General features: G+C 39.8%; 4 protein-coding genes across 4 annotated transcripts in view; 1 reads left to right on the top strand and 3 right to left on the bottom strand.

Annotated features, from left to right (window-relative positions):
- Positions 1-56: 56 nt before the first annotated feature.
- The window catches only part of LOC131882411 (hemocytin-like), a 37,268-nt gene continuing 12,527 nt past the window's right edge, over positions 57-24,797 (top strand). The window contains exons 1-29 of the mRNA XM_059229547.1: positions 57-203; positions 269-327; positions 396-584; positions 1,058-1,220; positions 1,281-1,408; positions 1,487-1,582; positions 1,645-1,941; positions 2,011-2,238; positions 2,312-2,769; positions 2,877-3,333; positions 3,392-3,635; positions 3,708-3,903; positions 4,076-4,277; positions 7,949-8,135; positions 8,198-8,322; positions 9,011-9,181; positions 9,255-9,466; positions 9,577-9,768; positions 20,470-20,657; positions 20,711-20,891; positions 20,959-21,092; positions 21,153-21,323; positions 21,704-21,794; positions 21,868-22,117; positions 22,182-22,307; positions 22,376-22,538; positions 22,608-22,866; positions 22,925-23,189; positions 23,251-23,385. Coding sequence (XP_059085530.1) covers positions 124-203; positions 269-327; positions 396-584; positions 1,058-1,220; positions 1,281-1,408; positions 1,487-1,582; positions 1,645-1,941; positions 2,011-2,238; positions 2,312-2,769; positions 2,877-3,333; positions 3,392-3,635; positions 3,708-3,903; positions 4,076-4,277; positions 7,949-8,135; positions 8,198-8,322; positions 9,011-9,181; positions 9,255-9,466; positions 9,577-9,768; positions 20,470-20,657; positions 20,711-20,891; positions 20,959-21,092; positions 21,153-21,323; positions 21,704-21,794; positions 21,868-22,117; positions 22,182-22,307; positions 22,376-22,538; positions 22,608-22,866; positions 22,925-23,189; positions 23,251-23,385 — 5,647 coding nt within the window. The 5' untranslated portion in view covers positions 57-123. The remainder of the gene's footprint in view (positions 204-268; positions 328-395; positions 585-1,057; positions 1,221-1,280; positions 1,409-1,486; positions 1,583-1,644; positions 1,942-2,010; positions 2,239-2,311; positions 2,770-2,876; positions 3,334-3,391; positions 3,636-3,707; positions 3,904-4,075; positions 4,278-7,948; positions 8,136-8,197; positions 8,323-9,010; positions 9,182-9,254; positions 9,467-9,576; positions 9,769-20,469; positions 20,658-20,710; positions 20,892-20,958; positions 21,093-21,152; positions 21,324-21,703; positions 21,795-21,867; positions 22,118-22,181; positions 22,308-22,375; positions 22,539-22,607; positions 22,867-22,924; positions 23,190-23,250; positions 23,386-24,797) is intronic.
- Positions 11,340-12,092, bottom strand: LOC131882419 (cuticle protein 7-like). Its single transcript, XM_059229556.1, has 2 exons — positions 12,044-12,092; positions 11,340-11,980 (listed from the first exon to the last, which is right to left on the bottom strand). Exons 1-2 carry the CDS (start codon positions 12,047-12,049, stop codon positions 11,375-11,377), a joined length of 612 nt encoding a protein of 203 aa, XP_059085539.1. The 5' UTR covers positions 12,050-12,092; the 3' UTR covers positions 11,340-11,374.
- LOC131882417 (arrestin domain-containing protein 17-like) lies at positions 16,184-18,562 on the bottom strand. Its single transcript, XM_059229553.1, has 5 exons — positions 18,354-18,562; positions 17,201-17,553; positions 16,761-17,138; positions 16,599-16,695; positions 16,184-16,371 (listed from the first exon to the last, which is right to left on the bottom strand). Exons 1-5 carry the CDS (start codon positions 18,469-18,471, stop codon positions 16,310-16,312), a joined length of 1,008 nt encoding a protein of 335 aa, XP_059085536.1. The 5' UTR covers positions 18,472-18,562; the 3' UTR covers positions 16,184-16,309.
- Positions 19,344-19,942, bottom strand: LOC131882420 (cuticle protein 7-like; the record flags this gene model as incomplete). Its single annotated transcript, XM_059229557.1, is given in 1 exon segment — positions 19,344-19,942. A coding segment is annotated over 1 exon segment (569 nt), but the record flags the coding sequence as incomplete, so codon positions are not given.

Below are 24,797 nucleotides of genomic sequence, written 5' to 3'. Positions count from 1 at the left end.
TCTTCACTCAATAAATATCCCTAATCAAGAGCAAAGAGTTCAGTCTCGTTCTCAGTTTCAAAGTGGTTGCCACTATGTTGCTTTCCCTTTGAGAGTGGTCTACAACGAAATCAATTTTCAAACATGGTTCAAAACCATATAAAAGCTTGTGTTTTAACACTATCAATTTTATATCATGTTCCCTTGGGGTCCACTTACACCAGGTAAGAGCTACCTTCGGGGTCATCTTAACATTACAAAAAGGCCACATGTCTCTCCCAATCTGCAGTTCATCCCAAAGCCAAGAGACAAGTCATTTCTCCCATAAAAGGACTATCTATCCTGGAGGTAATGGGTAGTCGGAATACATAACTTTGGGGCAACTAATTAGCGTTCAATTACTCTTTTACATAAAGGTTGCACGGATGTTCCATCAGCACCACATAACTCGGACATGAGATGCTCCGTGGTGTTTGGTTGTAAAGTCGAGTGCAACCAGGGATTTGCCGCGCCAAACGGGAAGTCTTCTTTTGAACTAAAATGTCGCGATAGGGTTTGGGAGGACCGTTTCAACGAGTTCAATGGAGAAATTCCACATTGTCAGGGTAATTTGATGCACCTTCTATAACAAGCAGCGAAAATTTCATTTTCGTGCTTAAAAAAGTGAAAGAGATGATGTTGGAAGTTATAGCAACATGTACATTTATATATTTCATGTGTTGTTGTTGTTCGAAAAAAAATTACTTTGTTTACTTCTTGAGCGTCCAAAAGGACTATTGAACAAATAAAAAAAATGCTACAAATCTTAAGGAAATACTTAAAAGTTAATCTTGCATGTTGATTGAAAATAGTCTTGATATTTTGTTACTAAAACTCCCCTTTGAAAAAGTGTATCAGCAACTTTCTGTTCCAATTGCTGTTGGCAATACATTATATATATTTTTTTGTTCAAACCCTTTTTTGTTGTTTGCACATGGTAGATAAAGTAAGTAATTATAACCCAAATAAGCCAATCTTTTATGTCTCTCCTTTTTCAACGGTCACTCCAAATTCGCTTTTTCCATTTTTCTATTTTCAGCTTTGTGCAATCCGCCTTGTCAAAACCGTGGTATTTGCATGGGCCCTAACCAATGCCATTGTCCAGGCAATTTTGAAGGCCCCTTGTGTGAGATTGAAAAAGCCCATCCTTGCTTATCTCGGCCTCCCACCCCACGTGGAGCCCGGGTGTATTGCAATCAAACGTAAGAACAACGAATAATCCTAGTTCCAAATTACAATAGAGCTCATAAATATTGTTCCAGGTCATGCCAAGTCAATTGTATGCCTCACCACCAATTTCCCAATGGTGAGACCGAAACAAAACTGACCTGCATGGACGGGAAATGGAGGATTGAAGGAACGGAAAGCGGTCAAGTTGACAACTGCGATCGTAAGTAACGGAAATCGATTTCAAAAACAGTGTGACCATTCCCTGCCTCTTTAAAATGATACCTTTTGCAAATGATAGCCATTTGTGATCCTCCATGCAAAAATGGTGGCTTTTGTCTTTCCTACAACCAATGCCAATGCCCAGAAGACTCCAAAGGTCTTCAATGTCAATACAGTGAGTCTTTGAAGATATCGAATACAACAACCGCTTGCTAAAAGCCAGAAATATCTTTTCAGGAGCTTCTAACTGTAAGCCGGAATTGATGGAGTTTAATGGAGGTTACAATTGCACTGGCACACAAACCTCTTTCACGTGTGTCGTCTATTGTCCGAATGGCATTGACTTTGAGCATCCACCTGCGCCAGTTTACACGTGCGATTATGCCAGTGGCACATTTGAGCCAATGCCAGTCCCCGATTGTGATTATGGCCACGGAGTCCAAGTGATCCGGACTAAGAAAACGGTCAAGAAGCGATATCGAACCCATGTTCAGCAAAGTGGATCCTATCTGAATTGGACTTGGGTCTTGGAAGGTAAAGACTTCGCTTGAGGAGGTCTGAAAAGACATGGAAGCATTATTAAATGTTGTTATGGGCTTCCAGGAAATGCGATGAAGCGTCATTGGAAATCCAGTTTGGGTCGCACTTGGATCTTAGATCAAGGCCTACAGAAGACGGGCGAATCAGATTACCAAGAGGCCCAAGGAAACATCTATAACGAAGATGGAGAGGTTAATCTCAATCTTTTGAAGCGATACACCCGAAATATTCAAGCGGGAGGTTGGTGGTTCGGTTGGGGAGTTTCGCAACAATCATTTCCTACCATTGAAGGTTAGTAATACTCGTATATTGTCGCTTATATATAAACCGGAACAAACATATCATGCTTTTAACCACATTATAGGAACTGACAATGAAGAGCTTTTGTTTTTAATGTCCAAACATCAAAGTCCTCGGTCAGGATCCTGTTTATTCTGGAGCCAAGAGCATTTAAGGAACTTTGACGGCACCACTCTCTCATTCCCAATGACACAGAACTGTCCCCTGACTTTAGTTCGGGATGATGAAGATGGAATATTTGAGGTTCAAGTGCAGAAAGAGTGTCCATCCCCAACCGAAGGAGTAGGGGCTGGCGGCTATGGGCCAATATCAACCGAACAGGAATGCTCCTTGAAAATCATGATCTTGATCGAGGACGAAGAGTACACCCTTCAAACAAGAACTTCGGGACCTAAAGTCCTTAAAGGAGAAGAAATTCTTGATGTGCCCGGGTCCTTCTCGGGAGTGATCTTGGAACAATTGGGGGAATGGATTTTCATGCATGTTGATGGATTAGGATTTCATATCAAATGGGATTCCAAGGTAAGTTTTTCAATCAATAAATCCTTGCCTTCAGGGGTTTCGTGAGTAAGAATTTCGCAAAGATAATATATGAGTCACGAAACCTAATCAATGTCTGTATATCATAGGGAACTTTAATGGTTGATGTTGGCGAGTCATTGTGGAACAAAACAACCGGGTTGTGCGGGCGGCATAATGGAAATCCATACGATGACTTTGAAGATAAAAATGGAAAGCCAGTGCAAAAGCTTAACACACTTGTTGCTGGTTGGAGAGCAAATCATCAAGATTGCGACCATTCAAATGTTCCTCAACCACAAACATCGTGTTCTCAAGGGGATGAGGATAACCAAGCCCAACAATTCTGTACCAAGCTCTTCGACATTGAAAGCCTTCACGAATGTAGAAAGGTTCTCAATCCCTTGCCTTTTTTTGAAACCTGTAAATTGGACTTTTGCAAGGCTGTTCACGACCCAACTCTAAAAAAGGACAAGTGTCACTCTATATCGTCATATGTCATACAATGCAAAGCTCTACAAGTAGATGTGAATGCCAATGGAGGGTGGAGAACACCGGACTTTTGTCGTAAGCAACGCATAAAACGGACCACAATTAGTTCCTTATCTATGGTCTTCCATTACAGCCTTGGAGTGCCCCTCTGACAGAGTATACTACCCTTGTGGAAGTGGTGAAAGTGACAGTTGTGAGACCGTTGGGCAAGATCCCAGTGAGGAAGAATACAACTCAATTTGTATCGAAGGCTGTTATTGTCCCAGGGGCATGTTTTACCGTGAGGGCTCTTGCATCCCCAAAAAGCAGTGTCCTTGCCTCTTCAATGACAAATTCTATGAATCTGGCGAAGAAATCAAAAATGACTGCAACACCTGGTATACGTTTTGAAAATCTGCTGAACAAATGGAATAATTTTTATACCGTACGCAAAATGTTCTGATTTTAAGCATTTGCCAAGAAGGGTCATGGAAATGCTCCCAAGAGGTCTGTGGTCGTCGGTGTTCAGTGGTGGGGGATCCTCATTACACGACCTTTGATGGAAAAAAATTCGATTTCATGGGACAGTGCTCTTATGACCTTGTTCGTGGTTCCAACTTCAGCATCGAAGTCGAAAACGTGGCCTGTTCAGGAAGTGTTAGCGAGGTAAGACTTGCTTGGAAGAAGTTGAGTTTTTTTCCGAAGGCGGGATTTGAACCCACATCTTCTGGGGAACCATGTCGTGCCTCTAGCGGGTACATTAGACCAATCAGCTACCATTGTTCCTTGCAAAGCTAGGATTTGATGATAAATGATTTCTGTACCTGTTTCTTCGCAGAGCCTGAATTATCCTAAAAGTGTGTTGGGAATGTTCCCATCGTGTACCAAGAGTGCCACCATTCGATGGGTAGGAGCGGTGATCAAGTTGAAACAAGGAATGGAGGCTCTCATCAATGGCATTGAGACTAGAATTCCCATAAGGATTCCAACCCCAGCTGGATCAGTTCTGATCTCTAGAGTCTCCTCATTATTCATGAAAGGTTTGACGCCCCTCTAGCCCGTATCTTATGGATGTTTTTTCGCTCGAAGTTTGATTTGAAAGTACTGAAAATTTGTGTAAAAAATTCGCTTTTAAATATGCCTCCAAAGCTATCGAAAATAGCCAAGTATGTCGGTCATTGAATAAGATGTCAAGAAATTAGATGATTCATTTGATAGGGCGTAAAGTGATTAATTTATGGCTAATTTGTAAATGGTAAAAATCCAAATTGGTTTGGATGAATTTAATCAAACCATTCTGAATTTCTCCCGACTTTGCACGCGAGGGTCACTTGGAAATCCCTGACCCAGTTATTACTATACTGATGAGCGGCTTGACACGATTATGTTTTGTTATGAATATGCTTGAAATATTGGACATCAATTGTTCCACCATTTCAATCAGAGTTCAGCAAGGTTAAACTTTGAATTTGACTTTTAAATCACAAGGGACATTTGAACACATTGTGTCAATCAGTTCCTCAACACTCTTATAGCTTGGCAATGTTTTTGGTTTAATGTCAAGCAGGGTTCCCAAATCTATCCAAAAAGACGTAAATAAGTCACTTGTAGTCGTCAATCTAGAGCTAACGTCAATTTTCCGAGAGCAATTATGCAATTATTGAGCATAAAATGTACACAGTACTTATTGAATGAATACCAATACCAATATTAGTTTCTTGACAGGAAAATTACTTTATTTTCATCCTTTACTATCTATTAAATGTTTTGTTCATCAAATCTGTTGTTGCATTGCTGCACTGGCCAATGCGCATAACAACTAAGAAAAAGTTACAAAATGGCAAAATAATGAGACGTTTTAATTTTTAAGTAAGGGTGAAGAAAGTGTTTTTGAAAAAAAATTTTTTTTTTTTGGTAAAGAAAATAGTAATTCAGCTTTATTTAAATTTATGTAATATTTCAGTGGCAATGTATGGCAAATCAGGGACTCTATAGAGAGGAAACGACACGGATTTCCCCTCACCGCCAACTTAGGCCATGGCGTTGAATCAAGACATTAACTCCAGTATGAATAAGACAAGATTATCCGTACTGCAAAGTACATTAAGGTGTTTTTAATTGAATAATGCTCTCCTTGATATACAACTCCGTCCATATACTAAATATTTCTGAATTAATCTTGAAAGTCAGAAGAATAAATGAACATCAAATTAATCAAAAACAATCGAATTGTTTTTTGATTGAAATTGGTGAAATATTGCGTAAAATTGGCTCAAAAACACACATAGATAGAAAATCATCAAGAGTCATTTTATTAATTGATGGGTAATGTAGACTGACAAAATATTAAAAAAATGTATGGAATAAGCAATAAAAGTGCATGTACATAAATGTCAACATATTAGAATATCTTGGATGGACAATTGATAATTTTGTCTAAACCCACACATTTGACAAAAAACATCAGGCGCATTGGTGAGAAAGGAATGAGTTATCTTTTTGTAGAGTTTGAATTTCTACTTATTAGGAAGTTTGCATAAAAGGCAGGCATTATTTAAGGGGCACAGAGAAATATCAAAGTACAGTAGACTAGATCTCAATTTGCACTTTGGACTCCAATAAATTGTTTTTCTTGAAAAAGCATCCAAAATACCAAAATAGTCAAATAAAACAGGTGCCATATCTCTTAAAATTATTATTTCATGATTATGAAGCATCCAAATGAGTTTAAAGAACAATACGTAGCTCAGAGCTACAGTATGTCTACTTTTGGATTGAGGGCCATTCCTAGAGTGAGAACCATAGTTTCATAACAAATGCGTCAAATTACTTGAAATTTGGTCAAGATGTGTCTGAAAGAATTTTCTACAAATAATATTTTTGGCAAAAGAGAATTTATTGATTGTGTTTTGAGCAAATTCTTGTTTTATCAGGAAAACCTAATTAGCACTTTTCAGTTATTGTACTTTAAGACATGTTTAAAGTCATTTTAAGTTTATCTGAATGCCTGGTTTTAGGCACATACCATCAATGGTTACGAAAATGATATTAGTCACATATTTTGTTCAATAATTACGCCAATAACTGACATTCAAAAATTTCAGCGGCTAAAGTTTAGGCCTTACTTGGCCGGAAAGGTTTGGTGATCACAAAAAGGTGGCGTTTCCTTGCTTTAGTGTCCTTGGGCAAATGAAACACATCAGCTGGCTCAACGCAACATTTGTCGTTATCTCCTCAAAGCTAGGCATGAGCAAAAGACCGTTGATTTTTCACAACTGGTCGATTTTGGTTGAAGTTGACCAGCAGTTGTTTTCCGAAAAAGTAAATTAGCAAAAAACAATGAAATATTGCATGAAAAAACAAGTGTCTCTGTAAATTCATGGGCCATTAAACAAAAAAGTTTCTGTGTTTTTGTTATCTTTTTCATCACGGTTATATTTTGTATGTAAATCCGCAACATTGCAAAGTTTTATATTGCAAGCTAAGCTGCAAACCTAGTGGTATGGAAAGTTCCAGCTGGCCCATTGATGAAAATTTCTAAGTTAGTTTCACTTTGACATCAGTACGCCAAAAAACCTAAAAATGAATATTATTTCTGCTTTAGGTGACCAAGGACCAATGATGGTCATCAAAGATTTAAAAGTTAATTGTGTCAATTGTTAAAACACTATTTCCATATTACATTCTTTATCCTTTTTTTCATTATTTTTGACCAATGTATATTCCCATTTGAACACATTCAATTCCATTTGAATGTTATTTATTCATTTAATTCAAAATGGATACATATCAGGTTTTTATCCTCCTATGAAGTAATATTTTGCACTTTTGAGAGGAAAGCAGATAATATTTGGAGCCATTTCAACATAATAAAAAAAATATATTTTGCCCCAGAGGATCAAATGTATTCTCAACCCCTATTTATAAATGATTTTCCCAGCACTGAACAAGAAATTCAAGATTTATTTTTTGGTTTGGTTTTTCACGGGCTTATCTAATCGCTTCAGGGAATGTAATCCCCAGTACAATGAGGGCCCTTATTTGCAACGTCACACGGCCCAAACAAAACGGGAAGAGGCACGGTAGATTGCTACATTAACTGCTCTTGCCTTGCCTTGAACGCAATTTCTTGTCAGGACATTGTGACCCGGGGCATTAATTATAAGTAAGATGTTAATAGAATTAGTCAAAAAACAACACAAACGCATTATTAGAATAATAAACTTTATTGCGAGAATATTTTCTCATTGGATCATTACATGTACTATATATAGATTCATGACTTGTTCTCCCATTCTGGGTTCCTGGAGCGCCGTTCAAGGCGATGATCCACTAGGATAAATGGGGTGGGGGGAGACCTGGGATCGAAACCATGAACCCGACTATAGCTCGGTCGCGCTTTAACCAAATGCCCCACACCATCTCTCCTATAACTCAATAACAAGGAATTGGCCCAATCGGCCCTTTACTTGGTAGAGGCTGAATGACAAAGCGCCCTCTGGAGTGCAGAACGTAAAACATATTTCGTGCAGCGTAAGGGGGTTATTAAACTGAAAGGTTATAATTCGTCTATTTATTACCTTTCAATCTTTATATGATATTTGGTCTACCAACGAATTTGAGTTGGCAGACTTTGAGTCTTTTCTTTCGAAAAATGCATTTACAAATTTGTGTATTCAGGTTGGATTAATGCATTCTCCTCAAATTTTAGTCTCCTTGCCCAATGCCATGGAAATATGGTGGGATGGCTACGCCCAATTGCATGTGGACGCCCACGGGAGCTTCAAAGGTAAACAACTCTTTAAGGGTCTCTGTGGAGACTTCAACGGGCAGCAGAAGGACGATTTCACCACCCCTGAAGGGGATGTGGAACAAGATCCAATCATCTTTTCGAACCGGTATTACGACCATACTATTTCCAATTATATTCGATAAGACTTTTGATTGAACCCTTAAACAGGTGGCGGACTAATGAGGCATGTGGTTCCTCTGATGGCAACATTCATCACCCGTGTAATGCTAATCCAGAGCGAAAGGCCAGTGCCCAAGAAATGTGCTCAAAACTGACAGGCTTCATCTTTGAAGGTATGGAACGTTTAACCAGAATGTATGAAACTAAAAAATCGATTTTACAAACAGTTATTTTATTAATAAGCCACAACAGCCGATAAGCTGCCACATGAATGCAATACATGGGAAATTTAATAAGATGAATGAGAACAATCAATAAATCAAAGACTCTCAAAATAGACGTTAATGATAAGATTTTTGATGCAGTATAAGTTTTGATCGTTGGCAAGTCTATCAATCCACAAAATACAATGGCAAAAGTATTTGCTTGCTATTGTTTTTTTATATCTTTGAGTTGCAAGTCTTCAAAGACAAGAAAAGCCATTGAATGATAATTTAAATATAATAATTAGACATTCACGTCCATTAATGGCTATCAAGTAATATAACTTCATTGCACATACTGCACAAATATCTGGTGCTATTTGAAACCATCAAAAGTTTGAATTGACAATCATTTTACACCAAGTTTGCGATTTAATGAATTAATCTATTTCATTGATGTTTGACTTTTAGCGAACCAAACATAAGACACAACTTCAGAGTCCATTTCTATGCTCAGACGTGTTCACGACAATTAATCCGACCCTAGACGATTTAGAGGGTGCAATTCAATGCGTTGAAACGCCCAAAAATGTCTATGATAATGACTACCAAGCATTGCCCTAGGAGAATAACATATCGGATTACATCCGTTTTTTAGATTGCAACAACATCGTGAATCCATCACCGTTTTATCAGGACTGTGTCTTCGACTTATGTGCTTGTGAACACGATCCCAAGGATTGCCTGTGCCCAACTTTGAGTTTTTACGCCCAAACCTGTTCCAATAAGGGTGTCCATATTGATTGGCGTCAATATGTTCCGGAATGTGGTGAGGAGACAATTCTAGCCTCAACAAAAGATTACATCGGTTTGATAACATTTGTTGTTAAAATTATGTATAGGAATATCCTGTCCAATGGGCCAAGAGTTCCAAGCGTGCGGAACATCCTGTGGATTGACCTGTTTAGACGTGGCCTTAAACACCAATAGAACTTGCGAGAACAAATGCGTTGAAGGCTGTCAATGCCCTGAAGGGATGAAATTGGACCAAAAGGGCAACTGTGTGACTATTCAAGATTGTCCTTGCATGGATGACAAAGGCGACCTTTATGAGGTAAGCAGGAAGCAAACGGCCTTTTCTTTCAACATTGTAGACTCGCTCTCGAAAAACGAAAAAAACGATGTCATGTAACATGTTGGAACTAAATTGAACACCATTTCCAGCCAAGTTCCCTTCGATATCAAGCAAAGAAAAAGGGAGAAGAGATTTGCGTTTGTGGTCACGCTCATTGGGATTGTCATCCGGCTACGGAGGAAGAAAAAATCATAATGAACCTGAAGAGCAAGATCATTTGCAATGAGTCAAACAACGAGGAATTGGACCGATGTCCAAAGGAATTGCCAGAAACTTGTGCGGTAAGAAAGTCGACAAAAACATTTCAAATGAATAGCACAACACATGACAACAACAAAAGATGACAAGATACGAGTAGTTGGTAGTTGTTACGACTATCGGGGCCAACATAGGGAATCAATTCCCGAACCTGTGACAATCTTTTACGCTGAACAAATCCGCTCAAGAGAGGCAGTTTATTTGGGCTTTTTGAGCTTTTTTATTTGACCTTTGAATTGTTGGACAGTGGTGTTGATCATGTCTTACATTTCTTATCTGTCAATGAACCAAGGAATGCAAATGTACAGTATTGTAGATGATTGTTTTGTAGCTGAGAGAAATTTAAGGCAATGATTGGAAGAGATTCGAGAGGTATGTGCATAGATTGAAAATTGCTCAGGCATGCACCAGAATCAGATTTGTTTACTATTGAAATGCATGCGTCTTGAAGAGGGGCTAGAATAGCTACTGACTCAATAGGCATTGCTTTCTATTTTTGTAAGCTGTTATTAAGTTGATGAAAATAAGGCTTTTTCAGGTTTACCCTTTCATGCTGTTGAGTTTAAAGACAAGAGCAAGGACATAGCGTCTGGACTGAGTGATAGGAACAAAATCAAAATATCATTTTGACTCAAAATAGTGAAAACTCCAAATTTGATTGCAGATGATCTGCTTTCTATTCAATGGTGGCTGGAAACTTACTTTCCAGCCAGGTTTGAACAAAGAGTCATGAAACATCGTTTCTGACAGTGGTTTTTGGTTTCCTTTGCCTTGATGAGAGTCAGAATAATGCCCATGAAAACTGTCTTCAGTAAAGGAACGCAACAGCAATGTTAGAAAAGGATGGTCGGAAAAATAACTTGTTTTGTCATTGAGCAGCAAATTGAGAGATTTCAATTCGAGTAGTTGTCTGAACCTAAGTCAAGGTGAAGAGTTGCTAAAACTGTGAGGAAAGCAAATTTTGACAACCATCAGGAATTGACCCTTAACGTCAAAACAAGTTATTTCTTCCCACCTTTAGAAACAAAAACTTGTGGGTAGTTGTACAATGCAAAACAAATACCTGATACAATAGATTTTCGTTTTTTAGATTCGACCAAAAAAGTTAAACGAGTTGTTTTCATGTGATGAAACGTCAATTCTAATGGGGTTTTGGTGTTAAAATCATCTTTTTAGGAGAAACACACATTTTTGACCATTTTCTTTTGTACAAATGTGGACCAAATTTTCATGGCCTGATAACCTGCATTTTGTACCATTTAATTAACATTTTTCCTAAATGCTCTTGGAATTTCAGAATTTCCAAAACAACAAGGCCTAGCACTCCTCACATGAATGAGGTTTTGATTGGCTAAAATTTCAATTATCAAGTCAAGTGGAGAGTATAAGTACATGATGTGATCTCAGAGCAGGCACATGTCACCATGTGTCATGATTTCGGTTGGGATTGAACAGTGTATTTCTTTTTTGAGTTACGACTAGCACTCTGAAATAGCAATGTCTGTATGCATATGAAAGAACCCAGCTGAGTGAATAGATAAATAGGAAAACAGGCCAGAAAACCAAATTCAAAGACTGCAAATGCAAGTGAGTAAAGAAGTGAAATAATTTATTAGATCATTTTCACGTTTAACCATGAATGGGACCACCATAAGTGGGAGCTGGTTTATAAACGGGAGCAGCATGATAAGGCGATGAAGACTTATGATTGGGCCTGGCATGGTAGGGAGCGGCGGCCTTGTGGCTGGGACCCGGGTGATAAGGAGCGGGGGCATGGACTGGTCCAGGATGATAGGGAGCGGGTTTGTGGACAGGGCCAGCGTGATAAGGGGCGGGCTTGTGGGCGTCATAGTGGGGCTCACCCGAGTACTTGACATCAGCCACATAACCCGAGTAGTCATCAGCCACCTGGTAGGTCACGGTCTGAATGCGGCCATCAGGCAGAGCCACGTGATACTCACCATTGGTGGCGTAGCCGTCTCTGGCCTCGTTGGCTCCAAAGTTGACTCCCGAATAATCATCATGGACAGCATAACCGTATTGATAGTGAGCAGGCTCGTCCTTGTAATTGTTACCGTGGTGGGGGGCCCCGCCGCCATGATGAGGGGCAGCATGATAGGGAGCTGGGGCGGGATGGTAAGGAGCTGGGGCGGCATGATAGCCCACCCCATGAGGGAGGGGTCCAGCAGGGGCGGACAAGGCCACGGAAGCCAGGGAAGCGAGGAGGGTGAAGGTCTTTGGGTGAAATATTTTGATGGGGAGTTTGTTGTCACTATTGCTTTTATTATATTCATTTACCTGCATTTTTGGAAGTTCTAAATGGTTAGATTGTTCACAAGGCGATCTTTTTTGCGTGACTGATGTCTTTCTCACAGTTGATTTTGTATTTATACTCCCGTTGTTTTACCGGGTGCTCGTTTTCATGTACGCATGATGTCTGAAAGTACGAGTAGTTGTTACTTGTACGCTTTTCGTGAAGAGGACCCTCGAGGCATTGGAAGTGCGTACATGCATCCATACTCTTATACCAAGACGGGTCTTTCGTGGTCAATTGGTGGCAAACGCCTGAAGTTTGATCAATTTTTGTACAGTATATTTCTGATGCTTGAAAGGGTGAAAATTGGAAGTTTCGAATTCCTGCATCTGGTTTCACGAAATGGGAGTGTCAGGATACGGATTGATCAAATCGAGTAGTTGAATGAACTCAAGTGTTTCCACGTGTGTTGCTTTGTCCAATGTCCATGATTGTAACCGTTTTGTGGTCCGTGGTTGAGTCAAGTTGCTGCATACTTCAGCTGGGATCAAGTTGAACTTTATAAGTCTATTTTTGATGGTTGGTCATGTTTTTCCTTCATGACTGTGAGAATCGCAGAAGCTTGGATTGACATTCTTAGTTGCACGAGACGTTTTGTAGTTCTGGTACGTATGTACCTTCTCACAATGGTTCTATATGAGGAAATTGTCTTGTTTATTATGGTTTATACTATTTGAATTTGAGCACAGATGTCACACTCTTTAAAAAGACATTAAGAACGAAGACTTGTTGACTTCCTCCCGTTCATTCTGTCTTTTTCTCGACAAGTGAGTCTCCAATTAATTTTTCACGACTGTGATCATGAAGATGGGGGCTTGGCAAATTGCATTAAATGTCGCCTGATTGAACTAATTTCATCCCCTTGCGTTCAATTGGCAAACATTCCGGTATCTCTGGCACGTTCTGACTCCTCATTTAAAATGATCATCTTTTTGAGAATAGCTCCCTTACGGTTTTCATTTTTAGTACAACACTTTCTTTTTTTCGGCTTTTCCTAACGTATTCGTGAACATAATTATTAAAAAATTATATTGATCTATGATAATTGAAGGCATGATTCGATAACTAATTCTTGGTTAGGCTTCTGGTCCAGATATCTTGTTTTATTCTTCATTCTCGACTTTCTGAGTTACTTACAAAAAAAGCCAAGATTTGTTGGGTTTCTTTGGAATGATATAAATCCTGATATTCTGTTAGTAAACCCTGATCTTCGTCTCATAAGGAAACCGTGGTCATGCATCCCTACATGCATCAACCCTAGTCATGTACCACAATTGACATTTCAAATCACACAAAGCAGGGATTAAACATACATCCATACACGCCCAAAGGGAAGGATGCAAATGTTTGTAATCAAATTCCATGGGTTTGCTCTCATTTGCAGTCAAAACCAGAACCGACACTAACGGTTAATTCGATTATTTGACTTGCTTGAACAAAGCAATGTACATTACCACAAATGGTCCTCTGGCACACTATATTGAGAGAGCCTATTTTACCATCTCATATATTTCGCTTTTCAACTCACATTGATGGACAATATCTTAGTGAAAAATAAGGGTCGGAATTGTAGTTCATGAAAATAAGTTACGAAGACACGGAAATAAGCTATAAATAGATAATTTAATAACTCTGGCTAAGCATCAGAGTGATATGATTTGTTTTCATTTCTTATTCAACCCTCAGGATTTTCAGAGTAAAACCTAGTCATTCAAAATGCCTTGTCAAAATTCCTTAATTTTTTCATAATCGATTTCTCGCCCTTCGAGCAAAACTAAGGTGTTTAAGATTTTTTTTTTATTTCATTTGATTTTTGAATTTCATGATTTCTTGAAGTCTTTATAGCTATTTTTCTTGATAAGTACGGGTTTCGGGCGCATTTTGACGCGGTTGCCCAATTGTTTGAGCCCAAAAAGTAATACCTTTTAGTTAAATGACACCACACGATAAGGGTCCAACGCAACGTTCCTGATTAGTAATGAAGTTTTATTCATTGTGAGGGAAGTAATTATAGTTCAGGCCGAGAGATCCCAGAAATGTACATATCGAGTGTTCCACAGGGGTTCATGTTAGGTCCCCTTCTTTCCATCATATTCATTGCTCCACTTCAAAAGCTTAGCAATATTGCCAGTATCTCTTCTTGTGCTTATGAGACAATGTTCAGCAAGTTTTATCCACCAAAGATTTAGATTTAGTCCTCCAAGATAATGAGCATAACCACTTGAATGTAGTGAAAGCTTTTCAAAAGTGTGGTCGGATTTATAGAACTTGTAAGTCTAGACATAGCATCACGATGCTAACTCTGTACAAGTCGATTGTTCAGCCACATTTTGAATATGCTTCACCCATTTGGGCTCTAAGGAGTTCAGTAGGTTTGCAAAAGGTCGAACAAGTCCAAAGATGCTTCACTAGGAATATCACAGGAATGAGAGAGCTCTCGTTTTAGGAGAGATGAAAGAAGTTGGGATTGTGCAATATTCAAAGAAGGAACGAAAGGTATCCCCAGGATTAAGGGTCAATTCTAGTGACAATACAGGCCTAATGTGCGTTTTAAAAGCAACTTCAAGCCCTCGAGAATCCCGGTCAGTTCAACAAATGAAATCATTCTTTCTCTGTGAAAGCTGTTCTTTCTCGGGATCCTTCTTTGTTTGCTGTATTTCCCCTTAATATTCGTAGGCATTGCGTAGATGTTGTTGATCCGGTAGGATCATTTCTGTCGGACTTGGCTAATTTTTTGATCAGCATTACTGATCAATCCTATAAACATGGGGGGGTCTGCTAGTGCAAATTGAATGATAAAACAAATATCAAGCATAAAGTTTCAGTGATAACAATCCTACGAATTGTATGTACGGTATCTTTAAAGTACTGAATTTTATATTTGCTATCAAGTTCAGAAGAAGCTCGTGCAAGAAAGTTTTTTCTTCTTCTTAATTTAACTTAAGCAAACTAATTTTCAGAGCCATGACCGTTCCACAAAAGAGCAGTACTTCTGAGAGCTGTGTTAAAAATGATTGTGCAGATCAAAAAATTGGATTAAATTTCCAAGGGATATTTGTCAAAAATAGATGATGCTATGCAAAGACAAAATACAACTCAAACTTGTGAATCTTAATCTTTGACATTGATTGTCCCTAAGTCGTTTCACAAAATGAGCGAAACATCACACAACCATGAAATGGTTGTTGTTGTTGTTGAACATTTGAAACCGTCGTTTGTTTCCCCGTTTGAATGAAGGTATCTCAATTTCACGGCACGAGTCATCGATGTTGAATATTGGTTGAATGGATGGATAGACAATGCACCCTTTGACGCAGACGGAAGACAGTCGAGGAGGATAGTCTGTAGTAGTGTGGATAATGTGGCTGGTTCAAGCCATGGTTTGCTTCACAACCAGAGAGGATGTGAGTTTCAGGAAAAGGGGTTGGTTGCCTCCCTATTTCAGGCCTATCTTGTCTTGACCTTTTTCTTTGAAGCTCTTGAGAGATCCATTTCCGACTGCAAATTTATTGCTATTGAGACGAAAAATTGAAATGTCATGTTGGGTAATTGCATGGAATCCGTTCTTGCACTTTCATTGACGATTAAAGTTACGCCATTCAACAGTCTCGGCTAAGGCTTCTGATGGCTTGAGACCTAGAACGAAAAGCTACCAAAGATCAAGTACTAAGTGATCGCAATTTGAGAATTGGGAATATGGGTACTTCCTTCCGAAATTTCTCCTTTTGTGGTCCACTCAGACAAGGACATTGATCATGTGTTTAAGATCAAAATGGGTTGCACCAGAAGTACCAAAAGTGGTTTTCATTTTGACCGCCTGAGGGCGTCTTCCTAGTTCTTGTAAGCTTGCCTTTTGCGAAAATAGAATCGATAATGAGGATTGTTCCAGTTTGAATTCAAATTAGCTCTCTTGAGCAAAATTTGTTAAAAACTGGTACATTATTAATATTCATGGCAGCATATAAGGCTAATCACATGTTTTGTGTGGTACGTTTGAGCCCCCAGAAAGATCAGACGCTAAAAGTAGCCCCTCCCATATACCAACCAGCTAAAAGGCATTTTTGGCTTAATATTTAAGATTCAGATTCTTTCTAATGGTCGGTGTTTTTCAAGATAGTTGATAGTCATAGGCAATGGCATGTATTGTACAATATATAATGCTTAAGACATGTGAAACACGCTTGGTTTTAGTCTAAATTAAGTAAGATGTCTTTTTTCAAGAATAATTAAGTGTTTCGATTTAGATCACGTCATTGATGTTCTTCTTGAAAGGGGGATTCCCATAGTCTTGGTCCAAAGGTGGAATGAAAGGCTGAAAAAGAAAATCAACATCTTATTCATTCCCTATCATTAAGATCACATACTTTAGATACTTTAGCATGGGCCAAAAAATCATCGAACTCAGATATTAAGAAATGCAAAAACAGATTTTAAGTAGAATATTTTGCATGTTAAGTTGAAAATTGACTGTTATGATTTTTATTATAATTTTTATATTTTTTTAATTACTATTATTGCACATAATGGATTGATAGAGACCTGTCGAATGTTCTTGGTCATTGAAGGGTATAGTTCCTATGCAAATGGGATGATCGACAAGCAAATGACGATGGAGTCCGGAAGGTGTAACATCCAGCTGAAATAAGAATCGGAAAATAACTTGCCCACTAACAGCATAACAAACACACAACATTGTCCTACTCGAACAAAATAATGGATCTTGATGAAGTCGCATTTGGGTATTCCGGACGGTGGGACCGTGGGGATGGTCATGGGATCCGTGGTCCAACCAACCACATCTTCAGAGGCCACAGATCTGCCTTCAGTGGTTGCCAAAGTGGTATTAATTGTCTTGGATTTCAATCGATATCCGTGCCTCCCAATCAGTTCCACAATCTGAAGCAAAGTCACACTACTTTTGGACACCTTGACCGAGGACCGATTTTCGATCTGAATTTGAGCCTGGATTTGGTCGCCTGGAACAAAACCTGTTCTAGGGATCGTTACCGATCCCGTAATGGTCTTGTTCCTTGAAAAGGGCAAGGTCAATTTCTTGGACTCCTGTTTATTGGCTGAACTCTGAAAGGGTCACAAGGTACTCAGAAAGAATGTCTTTGTTTAAAGGATATGACGAGTCTTACTGCTAAATGGGGTTCTTGGTTCAAGTCCAAGTCGTGCAAGACCGTGAAATATTTCTTCTCTTTTTTGTCAAAGGACGAAGACAAGTCCACATTTACTTGGATGGAATGGACCACTTTGTTCCTATAATTCGATTCAAATGAAAAGGGAAGGTCCCTCTCCAGAGTGTAGCTAAAGGGATAAGTGTGAGTGCCAGGATCCAAGTCAATAATATTAGTACCATCTCCAACCAAATTGGTCGATTGCTTGTAGTACTCCTCTTGGTTCCTATAAGTGGTGCTGTTTCGAGATGAGCCAGCTCCCGTAGTAATTGTGAAGTAAACCTTGGCCTTGCCTTTGAACTTGATAGATATACCTGGAATAATGAAATTTTGAATTTTTACATCCTGTCATTTTTGTGGAATTTGTCGAAATTTGTGGATTTCCATCCGATAAAGAACTCAGATCAGCTTATCATGATGCTATGAAGTGATAACACTTTGTGTACAAGTGATAAACATGTTTGCGAACGTAAAAATTGCTGGTATGGAAAAACTGGGTAAAAATTTTGATTGCAAAATCAAGTGACCATCTGACAAGAGCCCTGCAGCATCCACGAAAAAGTCACCAGATACATAGAACCATTTAAAAGCACGATTTTGAATCTAATGCATATCTTGGTTTGGATATTCTAAAATTCAAATTTGGTCGAAGGTAAAATTAAAAGGGTCAAGGCGAGTTGAGAGTGCAAATAAACGCCTTTTATAGATTTTAAAGATTAATATGTATTTTTTTCAGTTTTGTTGTTCTTTCGGCATTAGCCAATCATTTTTTTGGAAAATCACTTTTATTTTTTGGACTTTAGTATTTCTTGATAGGCTATAAAAGATTGTAATTTCCACTTCGTTTACCCTTAGAAGAAATGGTCTTTGCAATATCATGCTGCATTAAATGTAACATTATGATACATCAAGTTGCTTTTCAATGAGAAAAAAAAATATTGTAGGCTTTTGATCGTCATCATTGAATACCTTACAATGACAATTGAATTTTCAATAACTTTGTAAGAGTACGCAATTTTGGTGGTTACTTCCTGCATTGTACTGAATACCCGAAATGACCTCTCACAAGATTGTGACAAAGTCTCTCTTGACAGAAAATCTATTTTGCACTTACATCGAACCTTGACGGGGCTTCCGGAAATGGAGACCACCACATTTCCTAGAATGATATCACCTCCTCGAAAAACTGGAGGATCTCTTTGGCAGATGATGTCAATGTTGTCAATACCCATATTGTCACAAATCTCCACTTGAAGTGCTTTCCTGTTCTAAACGGTCAAAATATGCTTCAAACCTAAGCTGACAAGCACATAATCACAAATGTACGCACGTGAAACTGATAAGGGCAATCTCAAATCTACACTGGGAGATAATTGCCTTCACTTTGGCGAGTTTCAAGAATTTTCTTTATTTGAAAGGCTTTTATTCATGCAGCAATCGAAATTTGCGACTTCTTCCTCGAACGTCGCACATTTAAAGTATTATATTCGCTAATGCAAATAACCTTTCAAAAATTCCATTGATTTGAGCGTTCAGTCCTGACGTAAAGCTTTGCACTATATTGTGCCACTCATGACAATGCAAACACGACGTACGAGTATTTTGGGTAGTGTAGGATGATTCATTCAAGAGTGATGTCTTTCAGGCTATGCAGTACATCAATTCCATGATTCCTGAACATTGCTTCGATCAGTTATAAAGCCTAGCCCCTGGAAAGAGGCACAAATACGAGTGAAAACATTATTTGGAGCTGATTACGATTTGTCCGAGAGCTATGATTTGTGAGATAATTCGCCGTCTCATCAAAATATTTTACTTGCTGAACAGAAAATATTTGATGTTAGAACATGGAACATTTAAAAGCTTTTGACTTACTACGAAAGAGCCAACTTCGTTATGTGTTAGGAAATTGACCCTTTCTGAAACCCATATCCGTTATTCAAAAAAACACTGACGCCAAATTTGAAGAGTCAAATGATTAGAGACAAACCATACTTTCTTCTTCAGGCGTATGCTGTGAATTCAACCATGAACAATATGTCGGATTGACATGCTTTGTGATGAACTCAAAAAAAAGCAACAAACATAGCAATAGAATAATTTATTAGGGCGTATTCAACCGTGCGTCTTTGGTTTAACCATGAATGGGACCACCATAAGTGGGAGCTGGTTTATAAACGGGAGCAGCATGATAAGGCGACGAAGACTTATGATTGGGCCTGGCATGGTAGGGAGCGGCGGCCTTGTGGCTGGGACCTGGGTGATAAGGAGCGGGGGCATGGACTGGTCCAGGATGATAGGGAGCGGGTTTGTGGACAGGGCCAGCGTGATAAGGGGCGGGCTTGTGGGCGTCATAGTGGGGCTCACCCGAGTACTTGACATCAGCCACATAACCCGAGTAGTCATCAGCCACCTGGTAGGTCACGGTCTGAATGCGGCCATCAGGCAGAGCCACGTGATACTCACCATTGGTGGCGTAGCCGTCTCTGGCCTCGTTGGCTCCAAAGTTGACTCCCGAATAATCATCATGGACAGCATAACCGTATTGATAGTGAGCAGGCTCGTCCTTGTAATTGTTACCGTGGTGGGGGGCCCCGCCGCCATGATGAGGGGCAGCATGATAGGGAGCTGGGGCGGGATGGTAAGGAGCTGGGGCGGCATGATAGCCCACCCCATGAGGGAGGGGTCCAGCAGGGGCGGACATGGCGACGGAAGCCAGGGAAGCGAGGAGGGTGAAGGTCTGTTGCAAAAGAAAGAATTTGAATTGTTTTCGTCTGCAAACTTCATTTTTTACATAAAAGGAGAAAAATAGATTCATTCAGTTGATAATGGTTAAGCCCTGCCTTTACCTGCATTATGACTTTTTACGTTTTTGTTGTGAATGTAACTGTTTTGTGACTTCTCGTGGCTATGCGACTGTGCATGATTAAGGTTTTTCTCGAACTTATATACGTATGGTTTGAGTCGTATTTCGCGCACCAAATCCTGCAACGCGTGCTGGATTTTAAGATTGATTCGGGCGTGGCGAATACTGGAAGGGAGGCGAATAAAGCAAATATCCCGCACTGAAGAATCCTATTTGATGACTAGCAAAATAGATAGCGGTCATTTTTAGTTAGGCCCTAAATATTTGTATGACTTTACCCTAAAATCCTTAATGCTTTGTATAACATTCCTCATATGCATGTTCTGTAATATAATTATAAAAGTGAATCTTTCCTTGTCTCCAGAATATGCACTTGTTCCGCAAGTTCCCCTTGCCCAAATCGGATGAGTGCCAACCCAGATGCGTTTGCCAAGCTTCATTTGTTCTCGACCAAGAATCTGGCCGATGCATCAAACCTTCGCAATGTCCTTGTCATCACGGCCGACGATCCTACACTGAGGGCGAAACCATCCGAAAAGATTGCAACGCTTGGTACGTGATTGATACTTCTAATCTGGATTAGTACCCAAATTGTCGCTTTTCAGTACTTGTCAGAGCGGATCATGGCACTGTTCCCAAAACCCGTGTCCTATGGTTTGCTCTGCGTGGGGAAATTCCCACTATCAAACTTTCGACAAGAAGGTCTTTGATTACCATGGATCGTGCGAATATGTTTTGGCCAGGGGCAAGCTAAATGATCAAGAAGGCTTTCAGATTAACATTCAGGTCAGCCTTTTTTTGGGAGGTGGCTGTTACAAGGAATCTTATGAAAGTGCCTTTTTGGACCTTATAGAATGTTCCATGCGGAACCAGTGACGTGACTTGTTCCAAATCAGTTGCATTGATTGTTCACGGAGGAGATAATACAACAGAAAAAGTGAATCTAGTTCGAGGGCGCCCTCTGCCGGATTTAAATGCGTTGAAGCGGTAAGTTCGAAACAACAGAAACCTGCACTTTTTCGGTCCCAACTTTGTATTCCTTCCCAGGGTCAACATGAGAAAAGCAGGTTTGTTCATATTTATTGAGGTCATCGACTTGGGTCTGGTTCTTCAATGGGATGGCGCCAATCGCCTTTATGTTCGTGTCAAACCCTCTTGGAGTAATCATCTGGAGGGTCTTTGCGGGAACGCGGATAACGACAATGAAAATGACTTCAAGTAAGCTTGTATTTTTATCTTTACGCCGGACATGTTTCGACACAATAATGCATTTGATCGTATTTTTAAATGTATTTAACATCCAATATGTGGAAGCAAGATGGCACATCGGGCAAAATGAATGCATAGTTCGAAATAATTTTGCATTTAACTTTTAAACTGCAGGAAGTCGAATTTAAATTGGGCCACCCTGAGCTTTTCAACTGTTTGTCCTCTTTACCTCCATCTATTGGTGACAATTTTAGAATGCGGCTGGATAACTGAATTGACCAAAATGTGACACTACCTCTTGGGTCAAAAAATCACTTGTTCACATTTCTCGACCTTTTATGAAAACATTGACTCACTATCAGAAAGTAAGAAGGGAGTTTACATTTTAGAACTCCATCTGGTATTGTCGAAGGAAGTTCGAGGTTATTTGGCGATAGCTGGAAACTCCACAAGTATTGCCCAAATGCCGGCCATGTTAAGGTTGGACCACATTTTAAGACACCTATGTATTTCATTTCAATCAAAAACATATCGTTCAATATCAACTCCCCAGGATACATGCGAAGAACATCCTCAGCGAAAGATCTGGGCTGGCAAGAAGTGTGCCATTTTGAAGTCCCCCATCTTTGAGGCTTGTCATAATCAGGTCCCCATTGAACCTTGGTTCGATCAATGTGTTCTTGATACATGTGGTTGCAACGTTGGTGGAGATTGTGAGTGCCTCTGCACTGCTGTGGCTGCCTATGCTCAGGAATGCTCTGCGCAAGGAATTCCGATCATGTGGAGGTCCCAGGACCTTTGTCGTAAGGATAGATTCTCTCAATTGGATTCTTGGTTTGAATGTCCCAGTGTTTTTATCTATCTTAGCCATGCAATGCGGCAAGAAATCTTCATATTCGTCTTGTATTTCCACTTGCCCATCCAAATCTTGCGTCAACATTCATAGCTATAAGGCCTTGGCCTTACTATGTCCTGAAGAGCCTTGCGTTGAAGGTAAGGTTTGGAACCTATGGCTTGGATTGAGTTCCACGTTCTAATTCGATTAATGATTGCATCCCTAGGATGTCTACAAACCGCTTGCCAAGAACCCAATGAAGTGTATGCCGGTCCCAATGACTTCAGGTGTCTCCATCCAAGTAATTGTCGGGTCAAATGTATGCAGAAACCAGATGGATCATGGTTCTATGAAGGAGAGGTGGTGGAAAGGGATTCCTGTAGAACTTGGTAAACTCTTGTTGCTCTTGAAGACCGATTTTAAGGTGCAGAAAGATTCAAAAAATTGTTTTGTTCCAGTTTTTGCTCAAAAGGCAAGAAGCGATGTTCCGCATCCAGCTGCAGTTATGGCCATGGAAACGGTTGGAATCGAACCCAGACTGACATGAATTCTACTATCTATGGCAATCTCGATGAAAGCAGCAAGGAGAACAACTCAACCCGATCTGATGTGGTTCTAACATGCACCCAAGGATGGACCAGTTGGATCAACAATCACCGTCCCATTAATGAAGATCCAAACGAGATCGAAATCATCGGCGATTATACTGAATTACGAGTGAGTCATCAAACATTCAATGTCGACTCTAAACCGTTTGCCAATCATTTTTATTTAGCCCTCATTATCTGGTTCCAATGCTTGGTGTGCCAGAAGTGATATGAAGAAGATCCAATGCAGACAAGCATCCACTCACAAACTCGTGGATTCCGAAACCCCTGAAAAGCTTCCTTTAGCTCTTGGAGCAATCTTAGGTGGTGCTCAAAGTAACATCAAGGCTTCAAATGATGACTCGGTTCAATGTGATCTTGATCAAGGCGTGGTTTGTCAAGCCGAATTGGGTAGAAAATGTCATGACTACGAGTACAGGATTTTTTGTGAATGTAAGATTTTATGGAAGACTGAGTGAAAGCAGGACAGTAAAATGCAACGATGTAATTTTAGGTACTTCAACGACGATTGTTCAGAATGTTAGCATTGACTCGCTACACAGCTGTGATCCAATCCGGCCTTTAATGGTTCATCCAGACGATTGTCATCTCTATCAAGAATGCGTTGAAGAGCAAATTCCTTATGGAGGTAAACCCAGCCATCAAACTTGAGCAATGGCATACGTCGAGATCACGTTCTAATGTTTGGCACTAGAGTGAGCTAGAGAGGAGATGTCCCAACAAAGGGAAAAGTTGTATGGCGTAGAACTGAAGTTATGGGTAGAACAAAACGCCTTGCACAGGCACCTAGGCATGTCTCGCTCTCTTTGTCTCATGTGTTGGAGCCTAATCTCCAAGACCACTTGAACCTAACATTGATAGAAAGCTTTACATGAGCATTAATAAAGTCGATTAATTTGCCAACGGTTTCATTAGGTTGACCAGATTTAGGCAAAGACCCTTCGTTCGATTTGAAAAGTTTCAGGAACTCAATTTCCAAACTAGCTATCTTTTTGCGCCCGTTGTAGCCTGTTTAATTTCCAGGTTTTCTAAATTGGCAATCTAGCTTCTTGTCCTTACCTCAAAGAAGAACTGTTACTCAAACAATTCCTAAGTCTTGGGTTTTGGCGAGTTGATCATTGGGTCATCCTGGGTTTCTAGGTAGTCTCCCCCAAATGCCCTCTGACGGCCAAAATATTCCTGACGTGTGCCATTTTTGGGGGGGACTACCTTGCTGCTACTGGGGTTGGAATCCCAGCAATTAAAGACGAGAAATTTATTCATTTTTGCTTAACTTTTATTTATATATATAATTATTTGATCGACCAACGAAATAGAGTTGGTTGATCTGGCTCACCCTTGAATATAAGGTTGATCGGGAATTTTAGTCAAAAACTTGTCCAAGTCTGACTTAAATCCTGTTACTGGATCATCGCCTACATAAGCCCTACGAATATTTTAGGGCAGCAAATTGAACAATGAAGGAGCCCGAGAAAGAAGAGAGTTGGACTTCTTTGTTTTAACTAGCCTGGATTCTTGAGGGCTTGAAGGTGCTCTCAAATAACTCACGTTAAGCCTCTACGGTTACTACAATTGACCCGAAATCCTGGGTTGGGACAAAGCTTATGAATGCTTTTGAAAACCTACAGTATCAGATACTTTCGTACCTTCTCTGATACTGTACAATCCCAACTCTTCTAGTCTCTCCCAATACGATAGCTCTCTCATATCCTCAATGTTCCTAGTCAAAAATCTTTGGACCTGCTCGAGCTTTTGCAAGCCTGCTGAACTAATTGGAGCCCAAATGGGAGAGGCATATTCAAGATGCGGCTGAACAATCGACTTGTACAGAGTTAGCATCGTGACACTATCTCTGGACTTAAACGTGCGATGTATCCAACCACATGTTTGAAAAGCTTTTCAAACTTTCAACTGACTATGCACAGTCTCTCTTCTTATGCTGACGATACAAAGTTAGTTTCTGGTAGGAATGGCCAAGATTCCAGTAGCCTTGCAAAGGACTTAAATCGAATCTACTCTTGGGTAACTGAGAGTAATATG

The sequence above is a fragment of the Tigriopus californicus genome, chromosome 6 (assembly GCF_007210705.1).
Source record: "Tigriopus californicus strain San Diego chromosome 6, Tcal_SD_v2.1, whole genome shotgun sequence".
NCBI classification, from domain to species: Eukaryota; Metazoa; Arthropoda; class Copepoda; order Harpacticoida; family Harpacticidae; genus Tigriopus; species Tigriopus californicus.
This window is presented reverse-complemented; position numbering and strand designations above follow the sequence as displayed.